This window comes from Malus domestica, chromosome 01 (assembly GCF_042453785.1).
Source record: "Malus domestica chromosome 01, GDT2T_hap1".
Taxonomy (NCBI): domain Eukaryota; kingdom Viridiplantae; phylum Streptophyta; class Magnoliopsida; order Rosales; family Rosaceae; genus Malus; species Malus domestica.
In genome coordinates, this window is record NC_091661.1 from 24469182 (window position 1) to 24489438 (window position 20257).

Genomic DNA, 20257 nt, shown 5'->3' on the forward strand with positions numbered 1-20257 from the left:
TACAGGTCAAAGAAACATCATTTACCGAAATATTTACAAGTTACAATCCAACAAGGTGTCACAAAAATCAAGTTTACGTACATCAACACAGAAATACGAACACAACTATAATCATACAAAAGAAAAGGAAACAAGCAAAATACAAAAGGGAAAAAGAGGGGATTGTCACTCCTACATAGGAAAAACTTGAGCGTAACTGGGAATTTTCCGCTCTGCCTCTATCTCTGACTTATGTGGGAGATAGAGTCAGGGTGGATAAATCCCCCATTACACGCTATAATCCCCGCTAGCTTGGGTACCTGTCGCTACCACATCTACGACTACCAGTTATTCAGGGAGGTGAGCGAGAACCGCTTCAAAATCAATCCGCATCATCACAAGACCAAGCACTTGCCTTCTCAAAACCTGATGATGTGGGATAAGAATGCACATAATCCTCAAACTCACCACCCTTCTTCCCATCATAAGCCCCGGGAGACGCCACTGCGTCCGGCAGCGCTGCCTCACCCTCCAAGTACCTCACCACCTGCCTCATTGTGGGCCTTGCCTTGGGGGTATTATTTGAGCACATCAGCCCTAGCTTCAGCACCACCACAGCCTCCAGATCATCAAACTCAGCCCCCAATCTGGGGTCCACAACTTCAAGAATTGCACCAGCCTTCCACTTCTCCCAAACCCAATCAACCAATATCAGCTCCTCCGGCAGGGCTTTTCGTTCAATGGGTCTCCTCCCACACACCAGCTCCAGCAGGAGAGCACCAAGAGCAAACACATCCGAACTCGGAGTTGGTTTTCCGGTCCGAGTCAACTCGGGAGCTAGGTAACCCAGTGTCCCAACAACCCTAGTTGTTGTAGGGTTTGCTCCATGCTCATACAATTTAGCAAGACCGAAATCTCCAAGCCTTCCATTCATCTCAGAATCCAAAAGCACGTTTCCTGTTTTTATGTCCCTATGAATCACAGTCTGCTCCCAACTTTCATGTAAATACAATAAGCCAGAAGCTACATTTTGAGCTATCTTGAACCTCTGTTCCCAGCTCAAAATTGCTTTTGGCTTCTCAAATAAGTACTTATCTAAGCTCCCATTAGGCATAAAATCATACACAAGCAATAAATCTCCACGCCGGCGACACCACCCCAACAACTGCACTAAATTCCTGTGCCTGAGACGGCCAATGGTAGCAATTTCCGACACGAATTCCTGCAGACCCTGCCTCGACTCGTTCGAAATTCGCTTAACCGCCACTTGGGTTTCTGAATTCGGCAATGTCCCTCTGTAAACCTTACCAGATCCACCAAACCCGATCACCTCTTTATCCCTGAACCCTCTGGTGGCCTGCTTGAGCTCGCTGTATCTGAATATATGGGGCCCAGTGTCGAGCTCCCACGGCTCGATCACCTCAGCGTTCTTGATCCTCTGAACAATGTAGAACCCCAATCCGACGGCCAAAATAATAAAAACAAGAACGGAAACAGAAACGCCAATGATCCACGCTGACGATTGCTTCTTTATCGGGCGGGGAAGTTTAGGCAAAGCTTCTAAATTCAGAGACTTGGCTTCTCCGTTCATCTTAAAGCTCCAACCGGAGACGTAGTGGGAGCTGGCGAGCAACCCGGTCGAAGCAGAGAACCCAATGTACATAAAATCTTCCAAAATTGGAGAAAGATCGACATCGAATGTTAAAATCGGGGATCTGGGTTTGATCGAATCGGGCGAAAGCATGACAGTGACTTGATTTTTCACCGAATCGTAATCGACCCAGGCCTGGATCGGCAGCCCACTCTTGAGATTGAGGTCCTCTTTCGTCGAATTTTCACCGGTGAAAAACGCGGCCGGGGTCGATTTGTTGGAGGCCAGGCTGTTGATATCGATTCCGACATGGTTGTCGTTGATGTCCCCGAATTCCAAGCTCTGGACGGTGTCGAATTCGACGGCGAAGATGTGGTTGGAGAAGTTGCCGACGACGGTGGCGTTGAGGATGCCGAGGTACTGGCTGGGGAGGGATCCCGGGAGCGATTTCGACGGCGAGATTATGAAGGCAAGGCCGTGGCCGCCGAGCTTTGGGTACTCAGGGACGATGGTGAAGACGAAGGAGGTGGAGAAGGAAAATGCTTTGCCGTCGGTGGAGTTTTTGAATCGAACTGGGGCGGAGTAGAAGGCGTGGCCGAGGACTCTGAGAGTGTCGTTTGTGAGCTTTAGCATGCCGTTGGGCTCGATTGACGCGACGCCGTTTAAGCTCATGTTGCTGCTGTTGGCGACACCATTGAAGCCCTTGAAGTAGAGCTCTTGGTCGAGCTGGGTTTTTGCTGGGTTTGGGAGAAGGAGGAGGAAAACCCAGCAAAGTATGAATCTTTGGAATGCCATAGGAAGTAAAGCTCGAGTCTTTGCTGGGTTTTTGTTAAGCAGATGGCACTGGAGTTTTCAGTGTCCATTTTTTACCAATAATAACAGTATTTAGATAGGACAGTTTTTCGTTTTGCTCGTGACGGCAAATGTGGATGGGTCAATTGGGTTTGCTTGCGGAATAAAGAGTCGGTTGGTCTGCAGTTTTTCGTTTTGTTCGTGACGCATATTAACGGCAATTGTGGGCGGGTCATTGGTTCGCGCCACTTGTGTGAAGTCGAGGACGGAGATTTGAAATTTGTGTTGGAGGACCTAATGGTGAGTTGCCACCTAACATCGTCAATCATAATACAAAATGGTTTTAATTATTATGAATTTGTTAATGTGTTTGGTATTTTTCAATTACTTTGATATTTTTGTTTTTTAATGTGTTTGGTATTTTTCAATTACTTTGATATTTTTGTTTTTTAATGTGTTTTATAATATTTTAATCTCACTTTTAAGAGGATACAATATTTATAAGTACAATTGTATAAGAGATAATGAAAATCGTTGTTAAGTGTTGACTCTAAAATTGAAAGTCTGTCTTTTTGCCTATACAAATACTATACTACTTGATTTGAATTTTGGACAACTATACAAGTAAAATTATTCTAGCAATGATAATAAGAAACTCTCATAATAAAAATAAATAAAACTTAATTTTTTACTTATTTAGAATAATAATAAATTAATAATACAATAATATATATTTAATACACAATATATACACTACTACTAGAGTTTTTATCATTTATAGCCAAAATTTTATACTCTAATTTCACAAATGTCAATTTTTATAATATCAGAAAACCACCTATAACAAACCTAAGTATCCTCATAATAAAACCAAATTACAACCATAATCTAAAACCTGTTTGATCTTTTGTGTTTGTTCAAAAATGGAGAATTCAGATGTTATGCCCTGATCCCGACATTCGTCAGGATCGACGCATGACGACCAGGTGTAGGGGGTGCGGGGAGATATAAACATAAGACACAAATGAATAGTGGTACTAAAATGAAGAGAGGGATTGACTTTTTATACACGATTTGTTACTAACGGTTAGGATGTTTTGATCATGGGGATCCGATATAACTTATCCGTACAGGATCATTATCCATAACTTTTTGAAAACGTTATAACCCCTCGCCATAAAATAAGTATTGTTTCCAAAATATACATACTACGTGTAGTAAGAAAATACCTACTGTAGCCTGCAAAATCACAAGATTGCCACAAGTCGCAATGTTGTGTAAATGAACATATAACAACCAATATCACATAATCTCGCATAAGCAAACATATCATATCGGGTGCTCATCGACACATGCTGACACACGAGTTCATGTAGAGGTATTCTGACATGAATAGGACTAGGCGTAACAATGATATACGCTCTAGTACTACAATCACGTGAAGCCTAGCGCTATGCGAGCACATACGAGTTTGAGTTACCTATTGCAACATGCACGACAGGACTGACACCTACAATGGATCCAAAGTGAGTGTACGGTGCAATGTGCACATACACGTGAAAGATTGGCCCTGACCTGGGTGAGTACCAACACCGGTGTAGCAAACGATGAGCAAATAACATAATTATAATTTATAATCATGCCACAACCATTCAACAATTCTAGTCAATATCTTACTATTCATGACCATAAATATAATTAAGGCATCCTCTTATAGTAAGCTTATATGTGCATCCCATAGGATTATTTCATCATTTCCCAACAATAAGGCATTTCTTATAAACGTAAGTTTAATCATCAGGGCCGGCGCTGAGAGGGTGCAAGTGGTGCTACCGCACAAGGCCCTTGATTTTTCAATTTTGCATGCATATACATATATATAGTAGTAAGTCACAAACTTGAGTCTTAGCGCAAGTGGAATTATTGCTTCTTTACATCAGCCTAGGAGATGAGTTCATCTCCATCATTTTTTCAGTTTATATTTTTATTAAATGCATAAGTTTCCACAAAATAATATAAAAATTCCACATAATAACATGAAAATTCGAACCCTAACCCTCTAAATAGTTAAGGAAAAACAATACCCCACATTTCTACTTGTTGATTTGTTAAATTTGTTTGTGCTATTAGAATTTATAGAAGCTCAATTGAAAACTAAAATTATTATTTTGAACAAAAAAATAAAAAAAATTAAATTCTTAGTACATTTTAGGGCCTCCAATTCACTTTCGCATAAGGCCCCTGAAATCTCAAGGCCGGCTCTGTTAATCATGGCAATCACGTTGAGAATTTACTATTAATTGTATATATGGAAACTAACCAATAGATATATACATATAAATACATACATACATATATATATATATATATATATATATATATATATATATATCAAATAAAAGACCCACTCACAGATCATGTCGTTGAGTCGAACCCGCCTTGTAGCATCGAGAGTCTTTGCGAAGCGTTTCGCCTAGAAATGAAATCATTTAGGTAAATATAACGTACTAATGTAATTACACATTTTCGTACAAAGTACGGCTAATAAAGGAACTATCTTAAAAAGGTCGAATTTCAAAAAACGGATGGAGGATTTGAAATCGGGGCGTCTAAATGCGCGAAGGAGGGTCCTCGACAAATTTTGTAAAAAGTCAACGGTCAACCCTAAAAGTCAACCGAGAAGCCCCCGGTGGTCAACTACGTTAAAACTTTATAATTTCACTAAATGAATGTCAAAAATGCACTCGGGACTTTGAAATTAGCCAAGGAGGGTTTTCCGAGAAATTCCGAAAAATGTCAACACCAGGAATATTCCAAAGAATATTCCAAGAATATTCTGAAATGTTTCAGGCCCATTTTGGAATTGGGCCGGTTGGCCAAAGTTTTGGACCAAAAGAATATGGGCCGGGCTTTTTGGGCTTAAGGCCCCCCCCCTCTTTTTTTTCTTCTTTTTTTTCATTTTTTTTCTCTGTTCTTCTCCGGCCAACCGCCGAAGTCTGGGGACACTTGGCCAGGAAATTTTCCAGGCTTCACCTCGCTTAGAAACTCAACTAAAACTAGCAGTGTAATATACCAATTTGAAGCTCAAAAGGAGAGGAAAAGAAATATACCAACAGGGGATCCTTCCATGGCCGATATTGGCCGGAAAACGGCACGAAGCCACCTGGTTTCTCGCCGGAAATTGGTCAACTTTCCCCCGCCTTGATTCCTGCTTCAAAATGTCACCAAAGCATCTCAAAATTACCCTAATCTACTCTAAAACGTGGTCCAAGAAGGTTTAGGTTAGTTTCGAGGCTCACCTTCACTGGAGTTCTCCATTTCATTTAGTCTCCGATGCGAGGTCTGGAGGTTGTTCGAGTTTGGGTCCTGGGCTCGGAAATAGAGAGATGGGACAAGCTGGGGGTGATGGTGACGTGGCTCGCCGGCGAGGTGCGAGAGGCTATGGTTAAAATAATAAATTATTATTATTAAAATAATAATTTAAAAACAAAATAATATTAAAATAATGATATAATAATTATGAGAAATATATAAAATAATAAATAGCTATTTTTTTAACAAAAGTACTTTTTAGATTTGTAGTTACATAAATTTTTTATCGTAAATCCGATTTCGATTCCGTTTACTCCTATACGTTCGTACCGTCTTGTACACGTCACGAACTGATGGTCAATAAAAGTTAACATTCTCGTCTCTAGAGCATTTTTATCAATTCACTTATTTAAAATTCATAAAATTATAAAAATAGGGACGGAATATCATGTTAGTAGCTTATATAAGAAAACTGGTAGTACAGGAAATATCAAATTCAATCATGAAGATATTGACCTCGTCAAAAGAATCAAAGAAAAAATAAAAACATACCAGATCTTTCCTTACTATTAGACAATGATTACTTAATAATTCAAACAGATGAATTTAGGGGGTTAAATTTTGAGGGTATTTATGTTAATTTGATCAGATTTTTTTGGCTATATTTGAAAGATAATGTAAAAACTGACATTTATGAATTTAGGGGGTTAAATTTTGACTATAAATGATAAAAACTTCTATGCTATTGTATTTCATAGTAAGTTTTTTGTTAATACCTTAACTTTATAATCATCAAAATAATTTTTTTAACGAATCGAAATGGGTTACCCACAGGTTACTCGCGTGTAAACCCGTCATTAACGAGTTCTAAATAGGCGGCCCGATAACGACTATTAGTTGCTGTGTTGACTCAAAACCCGTTATTTTCATGTCATTTTTGTGTTGAGTTAACAAATCGTGTAAGAAATTATAAAGTCTAGTTGTAGACAAATCCGCTCCTGCGCATGTTAGAGTATCACATTTGTTGACCTCTCGACAGCTGACGCAGGCGGGTGGTCAGGTTACCTGCAAGAAACTATAATCCTAAGAACGATGATCCAAGTGTCACGGGCCATGTGTTAAAAACAAAGAAAATGCCCAAGACATCATATATCTAAGCCCATGAAGCCATGTCTTCATGGAAGCTTCTGGAACGTCCCGGAGAAATCAAGAACGTGGCGGAGCATTCAAGATAATCTAGGGCATTCCGGAACATTCCACACAAGTGTACATATTTAAGCCTCACCTAGAATAATCTAGATTAGGCAAGTTGTATCTAGAACTATGCTAGATATTTTTGGATGTAAGTAGAGGATTCTAGAACCCTCCATTGAGGAGGTGACTTAGGCCTATAAATAGGAGGCAAGGCCATTTGGCCAAACCATCCAAGAATTGTAAGCAATTGTAAAGTTCTCTTAACTTTCAATACAAAGCTTCCTTTCTCCCATCTTCTAAGTGATCTTAGCATTCTCCAAGCTATCTTAGCTTTCTTTGTGATTCGATCCGGGGAAGCGAGGCTTCGAAGGCTTACTTAGCTTGTTCATCGAGGTATTCAAGTCTAAGTGCCGCACGGGCGGAAGGCTTAAAGAGTCATCCCGTGACAGCTGGTATCAGAGCCTAGTTCGTGAATCACTTGAAGGAAAGTAAGATATGTCAAGTGGAGAGACGGTGTCCGGAGTCTCCGAGCTAAGGGAGCGTGCTGTCGAGGTCCAAGACGTTGCCAAGAGCAAGCCAAAGTTAAAGGACTTGCAAGCATCGATGGAGACCATGGAAGAGCGACTCGAGAAGATGGAACGAACCATACTCGAGTTCGATACTCGACTTGATGAGGACGTTGTCGACAAGGAGGAAATCCAAACCATAGTGGACAATGGTAAGGATGAACTGCGTGGCTTGGTGGAAGGGCTACGAGATGAGCTCCTTGGCGCTCTCAACACCATGGCAGACAAGATGCGGAGGGAAGTCCAGGTTCACCTTGACAACATAGAGGCAAGGTTTGTGGCGCTTCAAGAAGAGATAAAGGACACAAGGGAACTCAAGGGAGATGTGGCGTTTTGTAAAGAAGCAGTCGTGAAGCAATTCGTGCAAGGGTCGAGGGAAATCAAGTCGTTGGACTCCAAGGTAATCGACTCCTTTAAACCCAAATCCTATAATGGGAAGAGGGAAGCAAAGGAGCTCGACACATTCGTGTGGAACGTAGAGCGATACTTCAAGTACCTGAAGCTTGAAGATGACGAGTCCAAAATCTCAACGGCAACCATGTTCTTAGCTGACAATGCCCTTATGTGGTGGCGTCGTCGGAGCATGGAAATTGAGCAAGGTACGTTCTCTCTCACCACTTGGGATGAATTTAAGAAAGATCTTATGTTGCACTTCTATCCCCAAAATGCCAAGTACGAAGCCAAGGAGAAACTAAGGTGGCTCAAGCAAACGGGGAGCGTCAAAGACTATGTCAACGCCTTCGTGAGCTTGTTATTCGAGGTGCCCAACATGTTAGAGGAAGACAAGCTCATGTACTTCATGAGTGGACTGCAAAATTGGGCAAAACTCGAACTACAAAGGAGACACGTGCAAACATTGTCTGATGCCATTGCCGCTGCCGAATCCTTGATTGAGTTTAAATCAAGCCACCAAGGTGATTCCAAGTCCACGGGGAAGAAGGGTAACCATGAGAGAAGTGGGGGAGAACATAAGCCGAAGGACAAGGCCGAGACAAGCAAACCGAAGGAGAAGAAAGCCGATAAGCATGACAAAGGCAAAGGTAAGTCTTGGCAACCCACTTGTTACCTATGCGACGGCCCTCACATGATGCGAGATTGCCCACAAAAGAAGGCCCTTAAGGCCATGACCTTCAAGGAGGACAAGGCCGAAGAGAGTAACGATGCAACGATGGGATGCATCCGTCTACTGAATGCCATCCAGACAACCCTCCCACAACCTAAGGCTCAAGTTGGGGGAGGATCATTGTTCGTCGACGTCAAGACTGGTGACAAGACGACGCGTGTGTTGGTGGACACGGGAGCAACACACAACTTCATGACGTCGGAGGAAGCAACAAGGCTTGGCCTCCGAGTCACAAAGGAGCCTGGTAGCGTGAAGACGGTAAATTCCGCTGCCACCCCTATTGTTGGAGTTGCGCGCAATGTACAAGTAGACATTGGCGCATGGAAGGGAGAGATCGACTTCACTATAGTCAAGATGGACGACTATGGCGTAGTCATTGGGTTAGAGTTCATGGACAAGGTACGAGCCTTTCCCATTCCCTTCTACAATATTTTCTGTATCCTGGCCGATGGAAGACAACCTTGCCTAGTGCCATTGGAAAGGCAAGCCAAGAAGTGCACCCAACACTTGTCGGCAATTCAATTTGCCAAGTCTTGGAAGAAAGGCGAGGCCACATTTCTTGCAACCCTAATGTTGAATGAAGGGGAGGAGAAGTACGGGCCTTTGCCGAAACAAGTGGAAGACGTCCTTGTGGAGTTTGCGGACGTGATGCCTAAGGAACTGCCAAAGAAGTTACCACCAAGGAGAGAGGTCGACCATGCGATTGAGTTGGAGCCTGGTGCTAAGCCTCCCTCCAAATCACCTTATAGGATGTCGCCACCCGAGTTGGAGGAATTGAGGAAGCAACTCAACGAGCTACTTGATGCTGGCTACATCCAACCCTCCAAGTCCCCATATGGTGCACCCGTCCTGTTCCAACGCAAGAAAGAAGGTAGCCTAAGGTTGTGCATCGACTATAGAGCATTGAACAAGATTACCATCAAGAACAAGTACCCACTTCCGTTGATCGCCGACTTATTCGATCAACTTGGTGAAGCAAGGTACTTCACAAAGTTAGATCTTCGATCGGGATACTACCAAGTGAGGATAGCCCCTGGAGACGAATCGAAGACGGCGATGGTGACCAGATATGGAGCGTTCGAGTATAAAGTCATGCCATTTGGTCTGACCAATGCCCCCGCAACATTTTGCACATTGATGAACAAGGTATTCCATCCTTATCTTGACAAGTTTGTCGTGGTTTACATTGATGATATCGTTGTCTATAGCAAGACATTGGAGGAGCATGTCAAGCACTTGCGCATAGTGTTCCAGACCCTTCGGGAGCATGAACTCTATGTCAAGAAGGAGAAATGCTCCTTTGCCACAAAAGAAGTAGAATTTCTTGGCCACAAGATAAAGGAGGGGAAACTTATGATGGAAAAGGGCAAGATCAAGGCCATTCAAGAGTGGGAACCGCCGACCAAGGTACCAACACTACGATCCTTTCTGGGGCTAGCCAACTACTATCGGAGATTCATAAAAGGGTATTCAGCTATAGCGGCACCCTTAACAGACCTTCTTAAGAAAAACAAGGCATGGGAATGGACGGACCGGTGTCAAGAGGCCTTTGAGAGGTTGAAGAAGGCCCTAATGGAGGAGCCTGTACTAAGGTTGCCCGACCTTAGTAAGCCATTCGAGTTGCACACTGATGCTTCCGACTTTGCCATAGGAGGAGTGTTGATGCAAGAGGGACATCCGATAGCCTATGAAAGTCGCAAGCTAAACAATGCCGAGAAGAGGTACACGACCCATGAAAAGGAGATGACCGTCATCGTCCATTGCCTTAGAGTTTGGAGGCATTACTTGCTTGGTACCCCATTCGTCATCAAGACGGACAACGTTGCCACTAGCTACTTTCAAACCCAACAAAAGCTCACACCTAAGCAAGCAAGGTGGCAAGAGTTCTTAGCGGAGTTTGATTACAAGCTAGAGTACAAGCAAGGAAAGGAGAACGTGGTGGCCGATGCTCTAAGTAGACGAGTAGAGTTAATGGCTACGGTACTCAAGCCGCAAAGCCATCTCTTGGATCGTGTCCGAGAAGGTTTGTCACATGACGTCCAAGCCAAGAACATTGTGGAGTTTGTCAAGGATGGGAAGACAAGAAGGTTTTGGCTTGAGGACGGCTTGCTATACAGCAAGGGCAAGTGGATCTACGTCCCAAAGTGGGGAAGCTTAAGGAAAGAAATCCTTAAGGAGTGCCATGACTCAATGTGGGCAGGACATCCTGGTACTCACCGCACGTTGGCTTTGGTAAGCGATGCTTATTATTGGCCACAAATGCGGGATGATGTAGATTCATACGTGAAGACTTGTCTTGTGTGCCAACAAGACAAAGTGGAACAAAGGCAACCGGGAGGACTGTTGGAACCACTTCCCACCCCATCAAGACCATGGGAGTGTTTGACCATGGATTTCATCACACATTTGCCCAAGTCTGATGGATGTGGATCTATCTTCGTCGTGGTCGATAGATTCACCAAGTATGCCACTTTCATACCCGCACCTGTGGAGTGCACAGCCGAAGTAGCTGCACGCTTGTTTCTAAAGCACGTGGTGAAGTATTGGGGTGTTCCGAGGAGCATAGTCAGCGATCGAGATGCTCGCTTCACGGGTAGATTTTGGAAGGAGCTCTTCAAGCTACTTGGCTCAAAGTTAGACTTCTCCACAGCTTTTCATCCCCAAACTGATGGACAAACGGAGCGGGTTAACGCATTGTTGGAGACTTATTTGCGGCACTATGTTAGTGCCAATCAACGAGATTGGGCTAAGTTACTTGATGTTGCCCAATTCTCTTATAACTTGCAACGTTCGGAGTCGACGGGGAAAAGTCCGTTCGAGTTGGCTATAGGGCAACAACCCTTGACCCCGAACACGGTCGTGACTGGCTACACGGGGAATAGTCCAGCCGCTTTCAAAACCGCTAAGGAGTGGCAATTAGCCCACGAACTTGCTCGAGCTCACTTGGAGAAGGCTTCAAAGAAGATGAAGAAATGGGCGGATCGTAAGCGAAGGAATGTGGAGTTCCAAACCGGCGACCAAGTCTTTGTGAAGCTCAATGCGTCTCAGCACAAGAGTACTCGTGGCTTGCACAAGAGCTTGTTGCGGAAGTATGAGGGACCATTCCCTATCATCAAGAAGGTTGGCAAAGCCGCTTATGTTGTGGAACTCCCACCCCGCCTCAAGTTTCACCCGGTGTTCCATGTGAGCAACTTAAAGCCTTATCATGCAGACAATGAGGAGCCAAGCCGAGGTGAGTCTCATCGAGCACCCCCTTTGATGACGGAGGCATTTGACAAAGAAGTGGAGAGCATTGAAGCCAAGCGTGTCGTGGTGCGACCAAGACAACCAAAGCATGTGAAGTACTTTGTCAAATGGAAAGGGCTACCATACTCCGAAGCAACATGGGAGAAGGAGACGTCCTTATGGCAATATAAGGACTTGATTCAGACATTCGAGAGGCAAGAGTCGACGAGGACGTCGACGGCTTAAGTGGGGGAGGATGTCACGGGCCATGTGTTAAAAACAAAGAAAATGCCCAAGACATCATATATCTAAGCCCATGAAGCCATGTCTTCATGGAAGCTTCTGGAACGTCCCGGAGAAATCAAGAACGTGGCGGAGCATTCAAGATAATCTAGGGCATTCCGGAACATTCCACACAAGTGTACATATTTAAGCCTCACCTAGAATAATCTAGATTAGGCAAGTTGTATCTAGAACTATGCTAGATATTTTTGGATGTAAGTAGAGGATTCTAGAACCCTCCATTGAGGAGGTGACTTAGGCCTATAAATAGGAGGCAAGGCCATTTGGCCAAACCATCCAAGAATTGTAAGCAATTGTAAAGTTCTCTTAACTTTCAATACAAAGCTTCCTTTCTCCCATCTTCTAAGTGATCTTAGCATTCTCCAAGCTATCTTAGCTTTCTTTGTGATTCGATCCGGGGAAGCGAGGCTTCGAAGGCTTACTTAGCTTGTTCATCGAGGTATTCAAGTCTAAGTGCCGCACGGGCGGAAGGCTTAAAGAGTCATCCCGTGACACAAGGATCCCTTTCTTTATTAATTAGAAGGAGCAGATAGTTTGTAGCAATTTAAATCTTGTTGGAAAGATTGATATGTTCCCATCCAGTGACCTGGATTTCACAGATGATTTTATGCAAAAGTATTCAAAAATAAAGAGATGAATTTGTACTGGTTTTATATGTTCTAATGCTTCATGACATTAAGCGTGCAAGCTCTTCTCATGTTTTTTATGTTCTATTTTTATTTATTTATATATTTTATACCACTGAAATTGAGAGAAGTTACAATTTAACACAGAACCTCAAACGAGAATCGAATACAGAACCTCGTCGTCGACGTTAGGTAAGATATAATCAATGATGTGAAGACTTGTATAAACACAATGAATTTCAAAGGTTAAAGAGGAAGATATAAATGCAGGTCAAAGAAACATCATTTACAGGAATATATTTACAAGTTACAAGCCAACAAGGTGCGTCACAAAAATCAAGTTTACATACATCAACGCAGAAATACTAACACAACTATAATCATACAAAAGAAAAACAAACAAGCAAAATACGAAAGGGAAAAAGAGGGGACTGTCACTCCTACATGGGAAAAACTTGAGCGTAGCTGGGAATTTTCCGCCCTGCTTCTATCTCTGACTTGATGTGAGAGATAAAAGACAGGGCGGATAAATCCTCAATTACATGCTAGAATCCCCGCTAGCTTGGGTACCTGTCACTACCACATCTATGACTACCCGATACTAAGGGAGGTGAGCCAGAACCGCCTTCAAAATCAACATCCGCATCATCACAAGACCAATCACTTGCCTTCACAAAACCTGATGATGTGGGATAAGAATGCACATAATCCTCAAACTCAACACCCTTCTTCCCATCATAAGCCCCGGGAGACGCCACTGCGTCCGGCAGCGCTGCCTCACCCTCCAAGTACCTCACCACCTGCCTCATTGTGGGTCTTGCCTTGGGGGAATTATTTGAGCACATCAGCCCTAGCTTCAGCACCACCACAGCCTCCAGATCATCAAACTCATCCTCCAATCTGGGGTCCACAACTTCAAGAATTGCACCAGCCTTCCACTTCTCCCAAACCCAATCAACCAACATCAGCTCCTCCGGCAGGGCTTTTGGCTCGATGGGTCTCCTCCCACACACCAGCTCCAGCAGGAGAGCACCAAGAGCAAACACATCCGAGCTCGGAGTTGGTTTTCCGGTCCGAGTAAACTCGGGAGCGAGGTAACCCAGTGTCCCAACAACCCTAGTTGTTGTAGGGTTTGTTCCATGCTCATACAATTTAGCAAGACCGAAATCTCCAAGCCTTCCATTCATCTCAGAATCCAAAAGCACGTTTCCTGCTTTTACGTCCCTATGAATCACAGTCTGCTCCCAACCTTCGTGCAAATACAATAAGCCAGAAGCTACATTTTGAGCTATCTTGAACCTCTGTTCCCAGCTCAAAATTGCTTTTGGCTTCTCAAATAAATATTTATCCAAGCTCCCATTAGCCATAAAATCATACACAAGCAACAAATCTCCACGCCGGCGACACCACCCCAACAACTGCACTAAATTCCTGTGCCTGAGACGGCCAATGGTGGCGATTTCCGACACGAATTCCTGCAGACCCTGCCTCGACTCGTGCGAAATTCGCTTAACCGCCACTTGGGTTTCCGAATTCGGCAGTGTCCCCTTGTAAACCTTACCAAATCCACCAAACCCGATCAACTCTTTATCCCTGAACCCTCTGGTGGCCTGCTTCAGCTCATTGTATCTGAATCTATGAGGCCCAATGTCGAGCTCCCACGGCTCGATCACCTCGGCGTTCTTGATCCTGTGAACAATGTAGAAGCCCAATCCGGCGGCCAAGATAAAGAAAACAAGAACAGAAAGAGAAACGCCAACGATCAACGCTGATGAATGCTTCTTTTTCGGGCCGGGAAGTTTAGGCAGAGCTTCTAAATCCAGAGATTTGGCTTCTCCGTTCATCTTAAAGCTCCAACCGGAGACGTAGTGGGAGCTGGCGAGCAACCCGGTCGAAGCAGAGAATCCAACGTACATAAAATCTTCCAAAATTGGAGAAAGATCGACATCGAATGTTAAAATAGGGGATCTGGGTTTGATCGAATCGGGTGAAAGCATGACAGTGACTTGATTTTTCACCGAATCGTAGTCGACCCAGGCCTGGATCGGCAGCCCACTCTTGAGCTTGAGGTTCTCCTTCGTCGAATTTCCACCGGTGAAAAACCCGGCTGGGGTCGATTTGTTGGAAGCCAGGCTGTTGATATCGATTCCGACATGGTTGTCGTTGATGTCCCCGAATTCGAAGTCCTGGACTGTGTCGAATTCGACGGCAAAGATGTGGTTGGAGAAGTTGCCGACGACGGTGGCGTTGAGGATGCCGAGGTACTGGCTGGGGAGGGATCCCGGGAGCGATTTCGACGGCGAGATTATGAAGGCAAGGCCGTGGCCGCCGAGCTTTGGGTACTCCGGGACGATGGTGAAGACGAAGGAGGTGGAGAAGGAAAAGGCTTTGCCGTCGGTGGAGTTTTTGAATCGGACTGGGGCGGAGTAGAAGGCGTGGCCGAGGACTCTGGGAGTGTTGTCTGTGAGCTTGAGCATGCCGTTGACCATGATTGCTGCGACGCCGTTTAAGCTCATGTTGCTGCTGTAGGCGACGTCATGGAAGTCGTTGAAGTAGAGCTCTTGGTCGAGCTGGGGTTTTGCTGGGTTTGGCAGGAAGAGGAGGAAAACCCAGTAAAGAATGAACATTTGGTATGCCATAGGAAGTAGGTTTAGTCTTTGGCAATGGAGTTCAGCATATTAACTGCGCTGGCAGTTAAGCAGTTTCTGGAAGTTCTTGGTTTCGAATATTTTCAAAAATAAATTTATACCATATTATTAAGAGTTTATTATCAGGTTTAATCTAACTATTTTTTTATATAATATCGTTCTTAAAAAAAAAAAAACCACTTCAAAATCTCTAAAAACATAATAATAATAAAAAACTTCAGAAGACTTAAATGCCTTCAACTTATGTGAGCTCGGCATCAAGAGTGTTTCAACACATACTCTTACTGTTAAGTGGTTTAACAAGACGAGTATCATACAAGTCGATGAAAATCCAAGGAGTAAGAGTTAATTGGACAAAGACTTAATCATCACCACCTACCAAAACAAAAAACAACGTCTTCCGATGTCTTTCCCAGTCAAAGAGCAACAATGTTGTCACGTGCCAGAATCAAATAGATAGAAAAATTGAAAAGTTGTTGGATGACTAAACTAGACCACCGCAGACTAAAACTCCAAACGCTATTGAAATACGGAATTCACTTGGCTGCTGAATAATTCAGCAGCCACTCCTGCTCATACCAAATTTCGTATGAACAAGTGTTCAAACTTAGACACGTGTTTAACAACCACTTCTGCTTATACCCAATTCTGTGTGAACACGCGTTCACGTGTTGATTAAAAATCAAAACTTGAACACGTATCCGTACGAGATTGAGTATAAGCAGGAGCGGCTGCTGAATTGTTCAGCAGCCACAAAGTCTTGTTCTTGAAATACCATCACCTGTTCTAGTGCTTGTTCTCAAAGTCACCATGCCTATGTCCTCGTTGCTGGGCAATGGAACATGTCCTCAGCAACAGGCCCTGACATCGAACACAAGCAACCTCATAATCGTTTCATAGCAAACCATTTTTAAAATACATATTACAAATAAATTTAACACACAAAGTTCAAGCAACCAAATGCATGCCTTCTTCAGCAACTAGAAACTTATTACTTCCACACTTGAGTACATATTAGAAAGAAAAACAAAACCTTTTTGAAAAAAGTGTGTATCTTTGAATCAAGCAACAACACAATAAAAGATCAGTGATTATCAACCATGACAAATTCGCTACGGGTGCAAATTCCCTCCCCATAACATTATGAACTCTAATCACTGACACCACTATTCGTAATTTCAGCTAGCACATTACTATTCTGAACATTCCTAAGTTTTCAACTTTGTCCTATCACAAAATTTTACATATCCAAAATGTCTTCCAACCCCGTGATGAAAAAAAGATCCTTTATTTCATCGACACAACAAAACTTCCGAATAGCTCAAGTCAATTACGGCACACTACAACACTTAAACTTCACGAGCTTTCAAAAATTGTTCAGTCACAAAATTGCATTGGAAGACAACCAAATAAAAAAATGCCTACCAAAGATCCAATATTTCATTCCCTTAATAACACAAACACTGTTGTGCCAAAAAAAAAAATAACACAAACACTGTAGCAGGTTCATGCAATCCAAAAAATAATTTTCACAAAACCCTTCAATTTTATGCTTTTTTTTACTTTTAGAATTTTGGATCTTGATTATTTCCACATTTCAATAACAGTTTTTCGTTTTGTTGATGACGTATTTTTAAAGGCAAATGTGGGCGGGTCAATTGGGTTTGCGGAATAAAACAGTCGGCGGGCCAACAGTTTTTATTTGGACAAGGATTGTCTGCTCTTCATTTTCGGTCCCTTTTTATTTGTATGGTCACAGTTAAGTTACGTCAACATTTTATATTACTATTTATTTTTATCTTATTATATCTATAAAAAAACAACTCCGCCGTGTAAGTTTATCTTACATTGCCGGTCCCAAGCCCGGATAAAGGAGGAGGGGGAGGGCGTCAGGTAGTCGACAGCCGGCACTCCATGATCACGTCGAATCCTTATGAAAATGAATCCATAACGAAATCGCGCTAAAGCTAGGGCGTCACCCGTAAGTGGCGCGCTGTGTGGCCCGAGCACAGTGATAAGTAAGCAAGGGTCGCTGTATCTCCATCGGCACCCAGATGCAGTGTTAAATGAGCAAGGGGGCTATAGAAACTTCTTTTCGAACGACTCCACTCAAAGTTGTTTGGGAGCTGTTGACCCTAAAATCTACCAAGCCTACGTGGCGCGCAGGCCGAGTATATTCTAAGCTAACTACGTCCTTCGGTGATTGCGGGGCGTGCCAACTCGTCGGCCGAGCTCGGCCGAGGAGTAAATTTGATGATGTTGCGTTGAGCGCGCTGCTGACTTCTGTGTCTTGCGATTGCGGCCGAGGAAGGAACAATTCTCGGCCTCTTGGGTTCTAGAGCCTGAAGACAAGGCTGCTAATTTGCGAAGTTCAATCTCAAATTCGGCTGTCAATGTGCCGAATACAGTAACCTGGTAACACCCTACTTCGCCGAGAAGGCTGATGAGATGACCTCGACCAATGAGGATTCGGAAATCCTTCTCGACCGAGACTTGGATAGGTAACCAGTCGTCCTCGCCGTAGTGCTGTTGATGCCAACGGAAGATGCTGCGAGATCGGCTGATTCTACGGTGACAGAGCTATCTATGCCGACTTAAGATATCACCGGTTGCCTTCACAGTGCTGTTGATGCCAACGGAAGATGTGTCGGCGAAAAAAGAAAATAAAAAAATCTCAAGGTGTTGAGAAAGTTTGCGCAGGGCAGTTTTGTGTGTGTTGGAGGTCCTTTGAATGATGCACAGCCTCCTCTATTTATAGCACTAGATACCTTTGAAGTCGAGTCAAAACCCTACTCGAACTAGGTCTTCTTCTCCGGATCAAACACCCACTCGACCAGTCCTATGTTTACTAGGATTGTGAGCCTAGTCCTCTATTGAGCCGGATTCACTTCCGGGTTATTACCCTTGCCGAGACTCCTTATCGCGTTAGGACTCGACTAGTAAATGTAATATGACCTAGCCGACCTAGGTTTAGGAGCCCACGTACTAAATGATCCAAGGCTCCCCTGTCGCCAGGCCTCCCGGGCCGAGAGTGGTTCTATACTCGGCCCAACATGTTAATTTGAGCCCAAACATTGCCCCCCAGTTTCCTTGATTTTCGGCTCGTAAGCCGAAGGTTAAGGAAATTAATTGTTCACAGCCAATAAAAACCTGTCGTAGTTCTCGACTGCCGAGGTCGAAAAACTTTTGGAGAGTCGAGAAAAATAGGGGCCGAGGCAAACCACTCCTGGCAGCTCGGCCTATCACCTATCAAAGATGTTACCTTTCCTGTCTTTCTGGCTGAATACACCAGCCGAAAGACTATACATCAACTTATCAATGAAGAACAATTGTCGAAAAGCCATTCTTTTTTTTTTTTTTTTTTTTTAATGTGATATATATATATGCACGCAGCTTTTTCAAATGGTCGAGGCCGAGGACCGAAGCCAAGACTCGGTCGACCCCTTCTTTTAAAGTAGGTACTCCTCGGCCAACTAATCTATATATATTTGAACTGCCTTTCTCGGCCAACCGATAGATACATACTTGGATTGCTGCACTGTTGTTGCCCCCCTTATTTCTTATGCATCGGCTTAAGTAGCCAGATGATTAAGAAAATATTATTATTTTTTTTTTCTAAATGAAAATAAAAGTGGCCGAACCATATTCAGGAGGAGGCCAACGATGCTTTACTCCAAGCCGAGATCTTTTAATATCAAAATTCTCAAATTGATTTCGCCTTAAGCCGAATAAAAAATTTTCTCCAAATATTTTTGACTTGGCGAAATATTTCCCACTTTCGGCTGCCGAATGTGTTGAACAATTATTATGCCCACCAGGCATAATAATTTCACCAATTTCGGCTTTTAACTCGAATAACTTAGCCGAATGGGATATCTCTATATCGGCTTTATCGCCAATAACCATATCGACTGTCATGGTTTCGGCGTCTAAGACCATGTCTCCACTTGCCATATCAATTGATGTGGTTTTATGGTCAGAAGTCGTGTATTGTTCTTGTTCGTCATTGGAGCACTCCTCTGACGAATCATTTTCTGAGTCAATTTGTGGCTCAGAACTTGAACATTTTCTTCTAGGCTTACCACACTTTCAGTCTCGACCGAAAAAATAGGTGGCCTTTGTTCTTCGGCCAAATTAACAATTTTCTTAGGCCGAATATTGGTTGTGGCCGGAGTGAAAATTTGCCCCCCGGCCTTTGGACCTAACCATTTTTCAAATGGAATTGATCTGTAATCATAAACGTAAGGAAAACGTTCTTCATCTAGCCAGGCATTAAATCGAGCCCTGTCTTCATTTACCCATTGCTCTTGCAAGGTAACAGGAGCTTTTATTCTCAACATGTAAGCAAATGACTTTTGCATCTCTCTATGGCCACGAAGAATTTTTTCCACTTCCAAAGATCTTTTACATTCCTCATTTTGTTTTTTCAATTCCTCCAGGAGCTCGTACAATCGGCTACGTTGAGCCAGATTGGAATCTTGATATATCATATGAACTTCGTAGTATTAGCACTGGGTCCCACCGGGCGTGCCAAAATGTTGACCCTAAAATCTACCAAGCCTACGTGGCGCGCAGGCCGAGTATATTCTAAGCTAACTACGTCCTTCGGTGATTGCGGGGCGTGCCAACTCGTCGGCCGAGCTCGGCCGAGGAGTAAATTTGATGATGTTGCGTTGAGCGCGCTGCTGACTTCTGTGTCTTGCGATTGCGGCCGAGGAAGGAACAATTCTCGGCCTCTTGGGTTCTAGAGCCTGAAGACAAGGCTGCTAATTTGCGAAGTTCAATCTCAAATTCGGCTGTCAATGTGCCGAATACAGTAACCTGGTAACACCCTACTTCGCCGAGAAGGCTGATGAGATGACCTCGACCAATGAGGATTCGGAAATCCTTCTCGACCG

General features: G+C 43.5%; 2 protein-coding genes across 2 annotated transcripts; both read right to left on the reverse strand.

The window, feature by feature from the left end:
- On the reverse strand, positions 1–2507 carry LOC103433913 (L-type lectin-domain containing receptor kinase S.4-like). Its single transcript, XM_008372210.4, has one exon. It carries the CDS (start codon positions 2363–2365, stop codon positions 362–364), a length of 2004 nt encoding a protein of 667 aa, XP_008370432.3. The 5' UTR covers positions 2366–2507; the 3' UTR covers positions 1–361.
- A 10469-nt stretch (positions 2508–12976) lies between these two features.
- LOC103406389 (L-type lectin-domain containing receptor kinase S.4-like) lies at positions 12977–16017 on the reverse strand. The gene has a single exon (XM_008345377.3). It carries the CDS (start codon positions 15348–15350, stop codon positions 13269–13271), a length of 2082 nt encoding a protein of 693 aa, XP_008343599.2. The 5' UTR covers positions 15351–16017; the 3' UTR covers positions 12977–13268.
- Positions 16018–20257: the final 4240 nt, after the last annotated feature.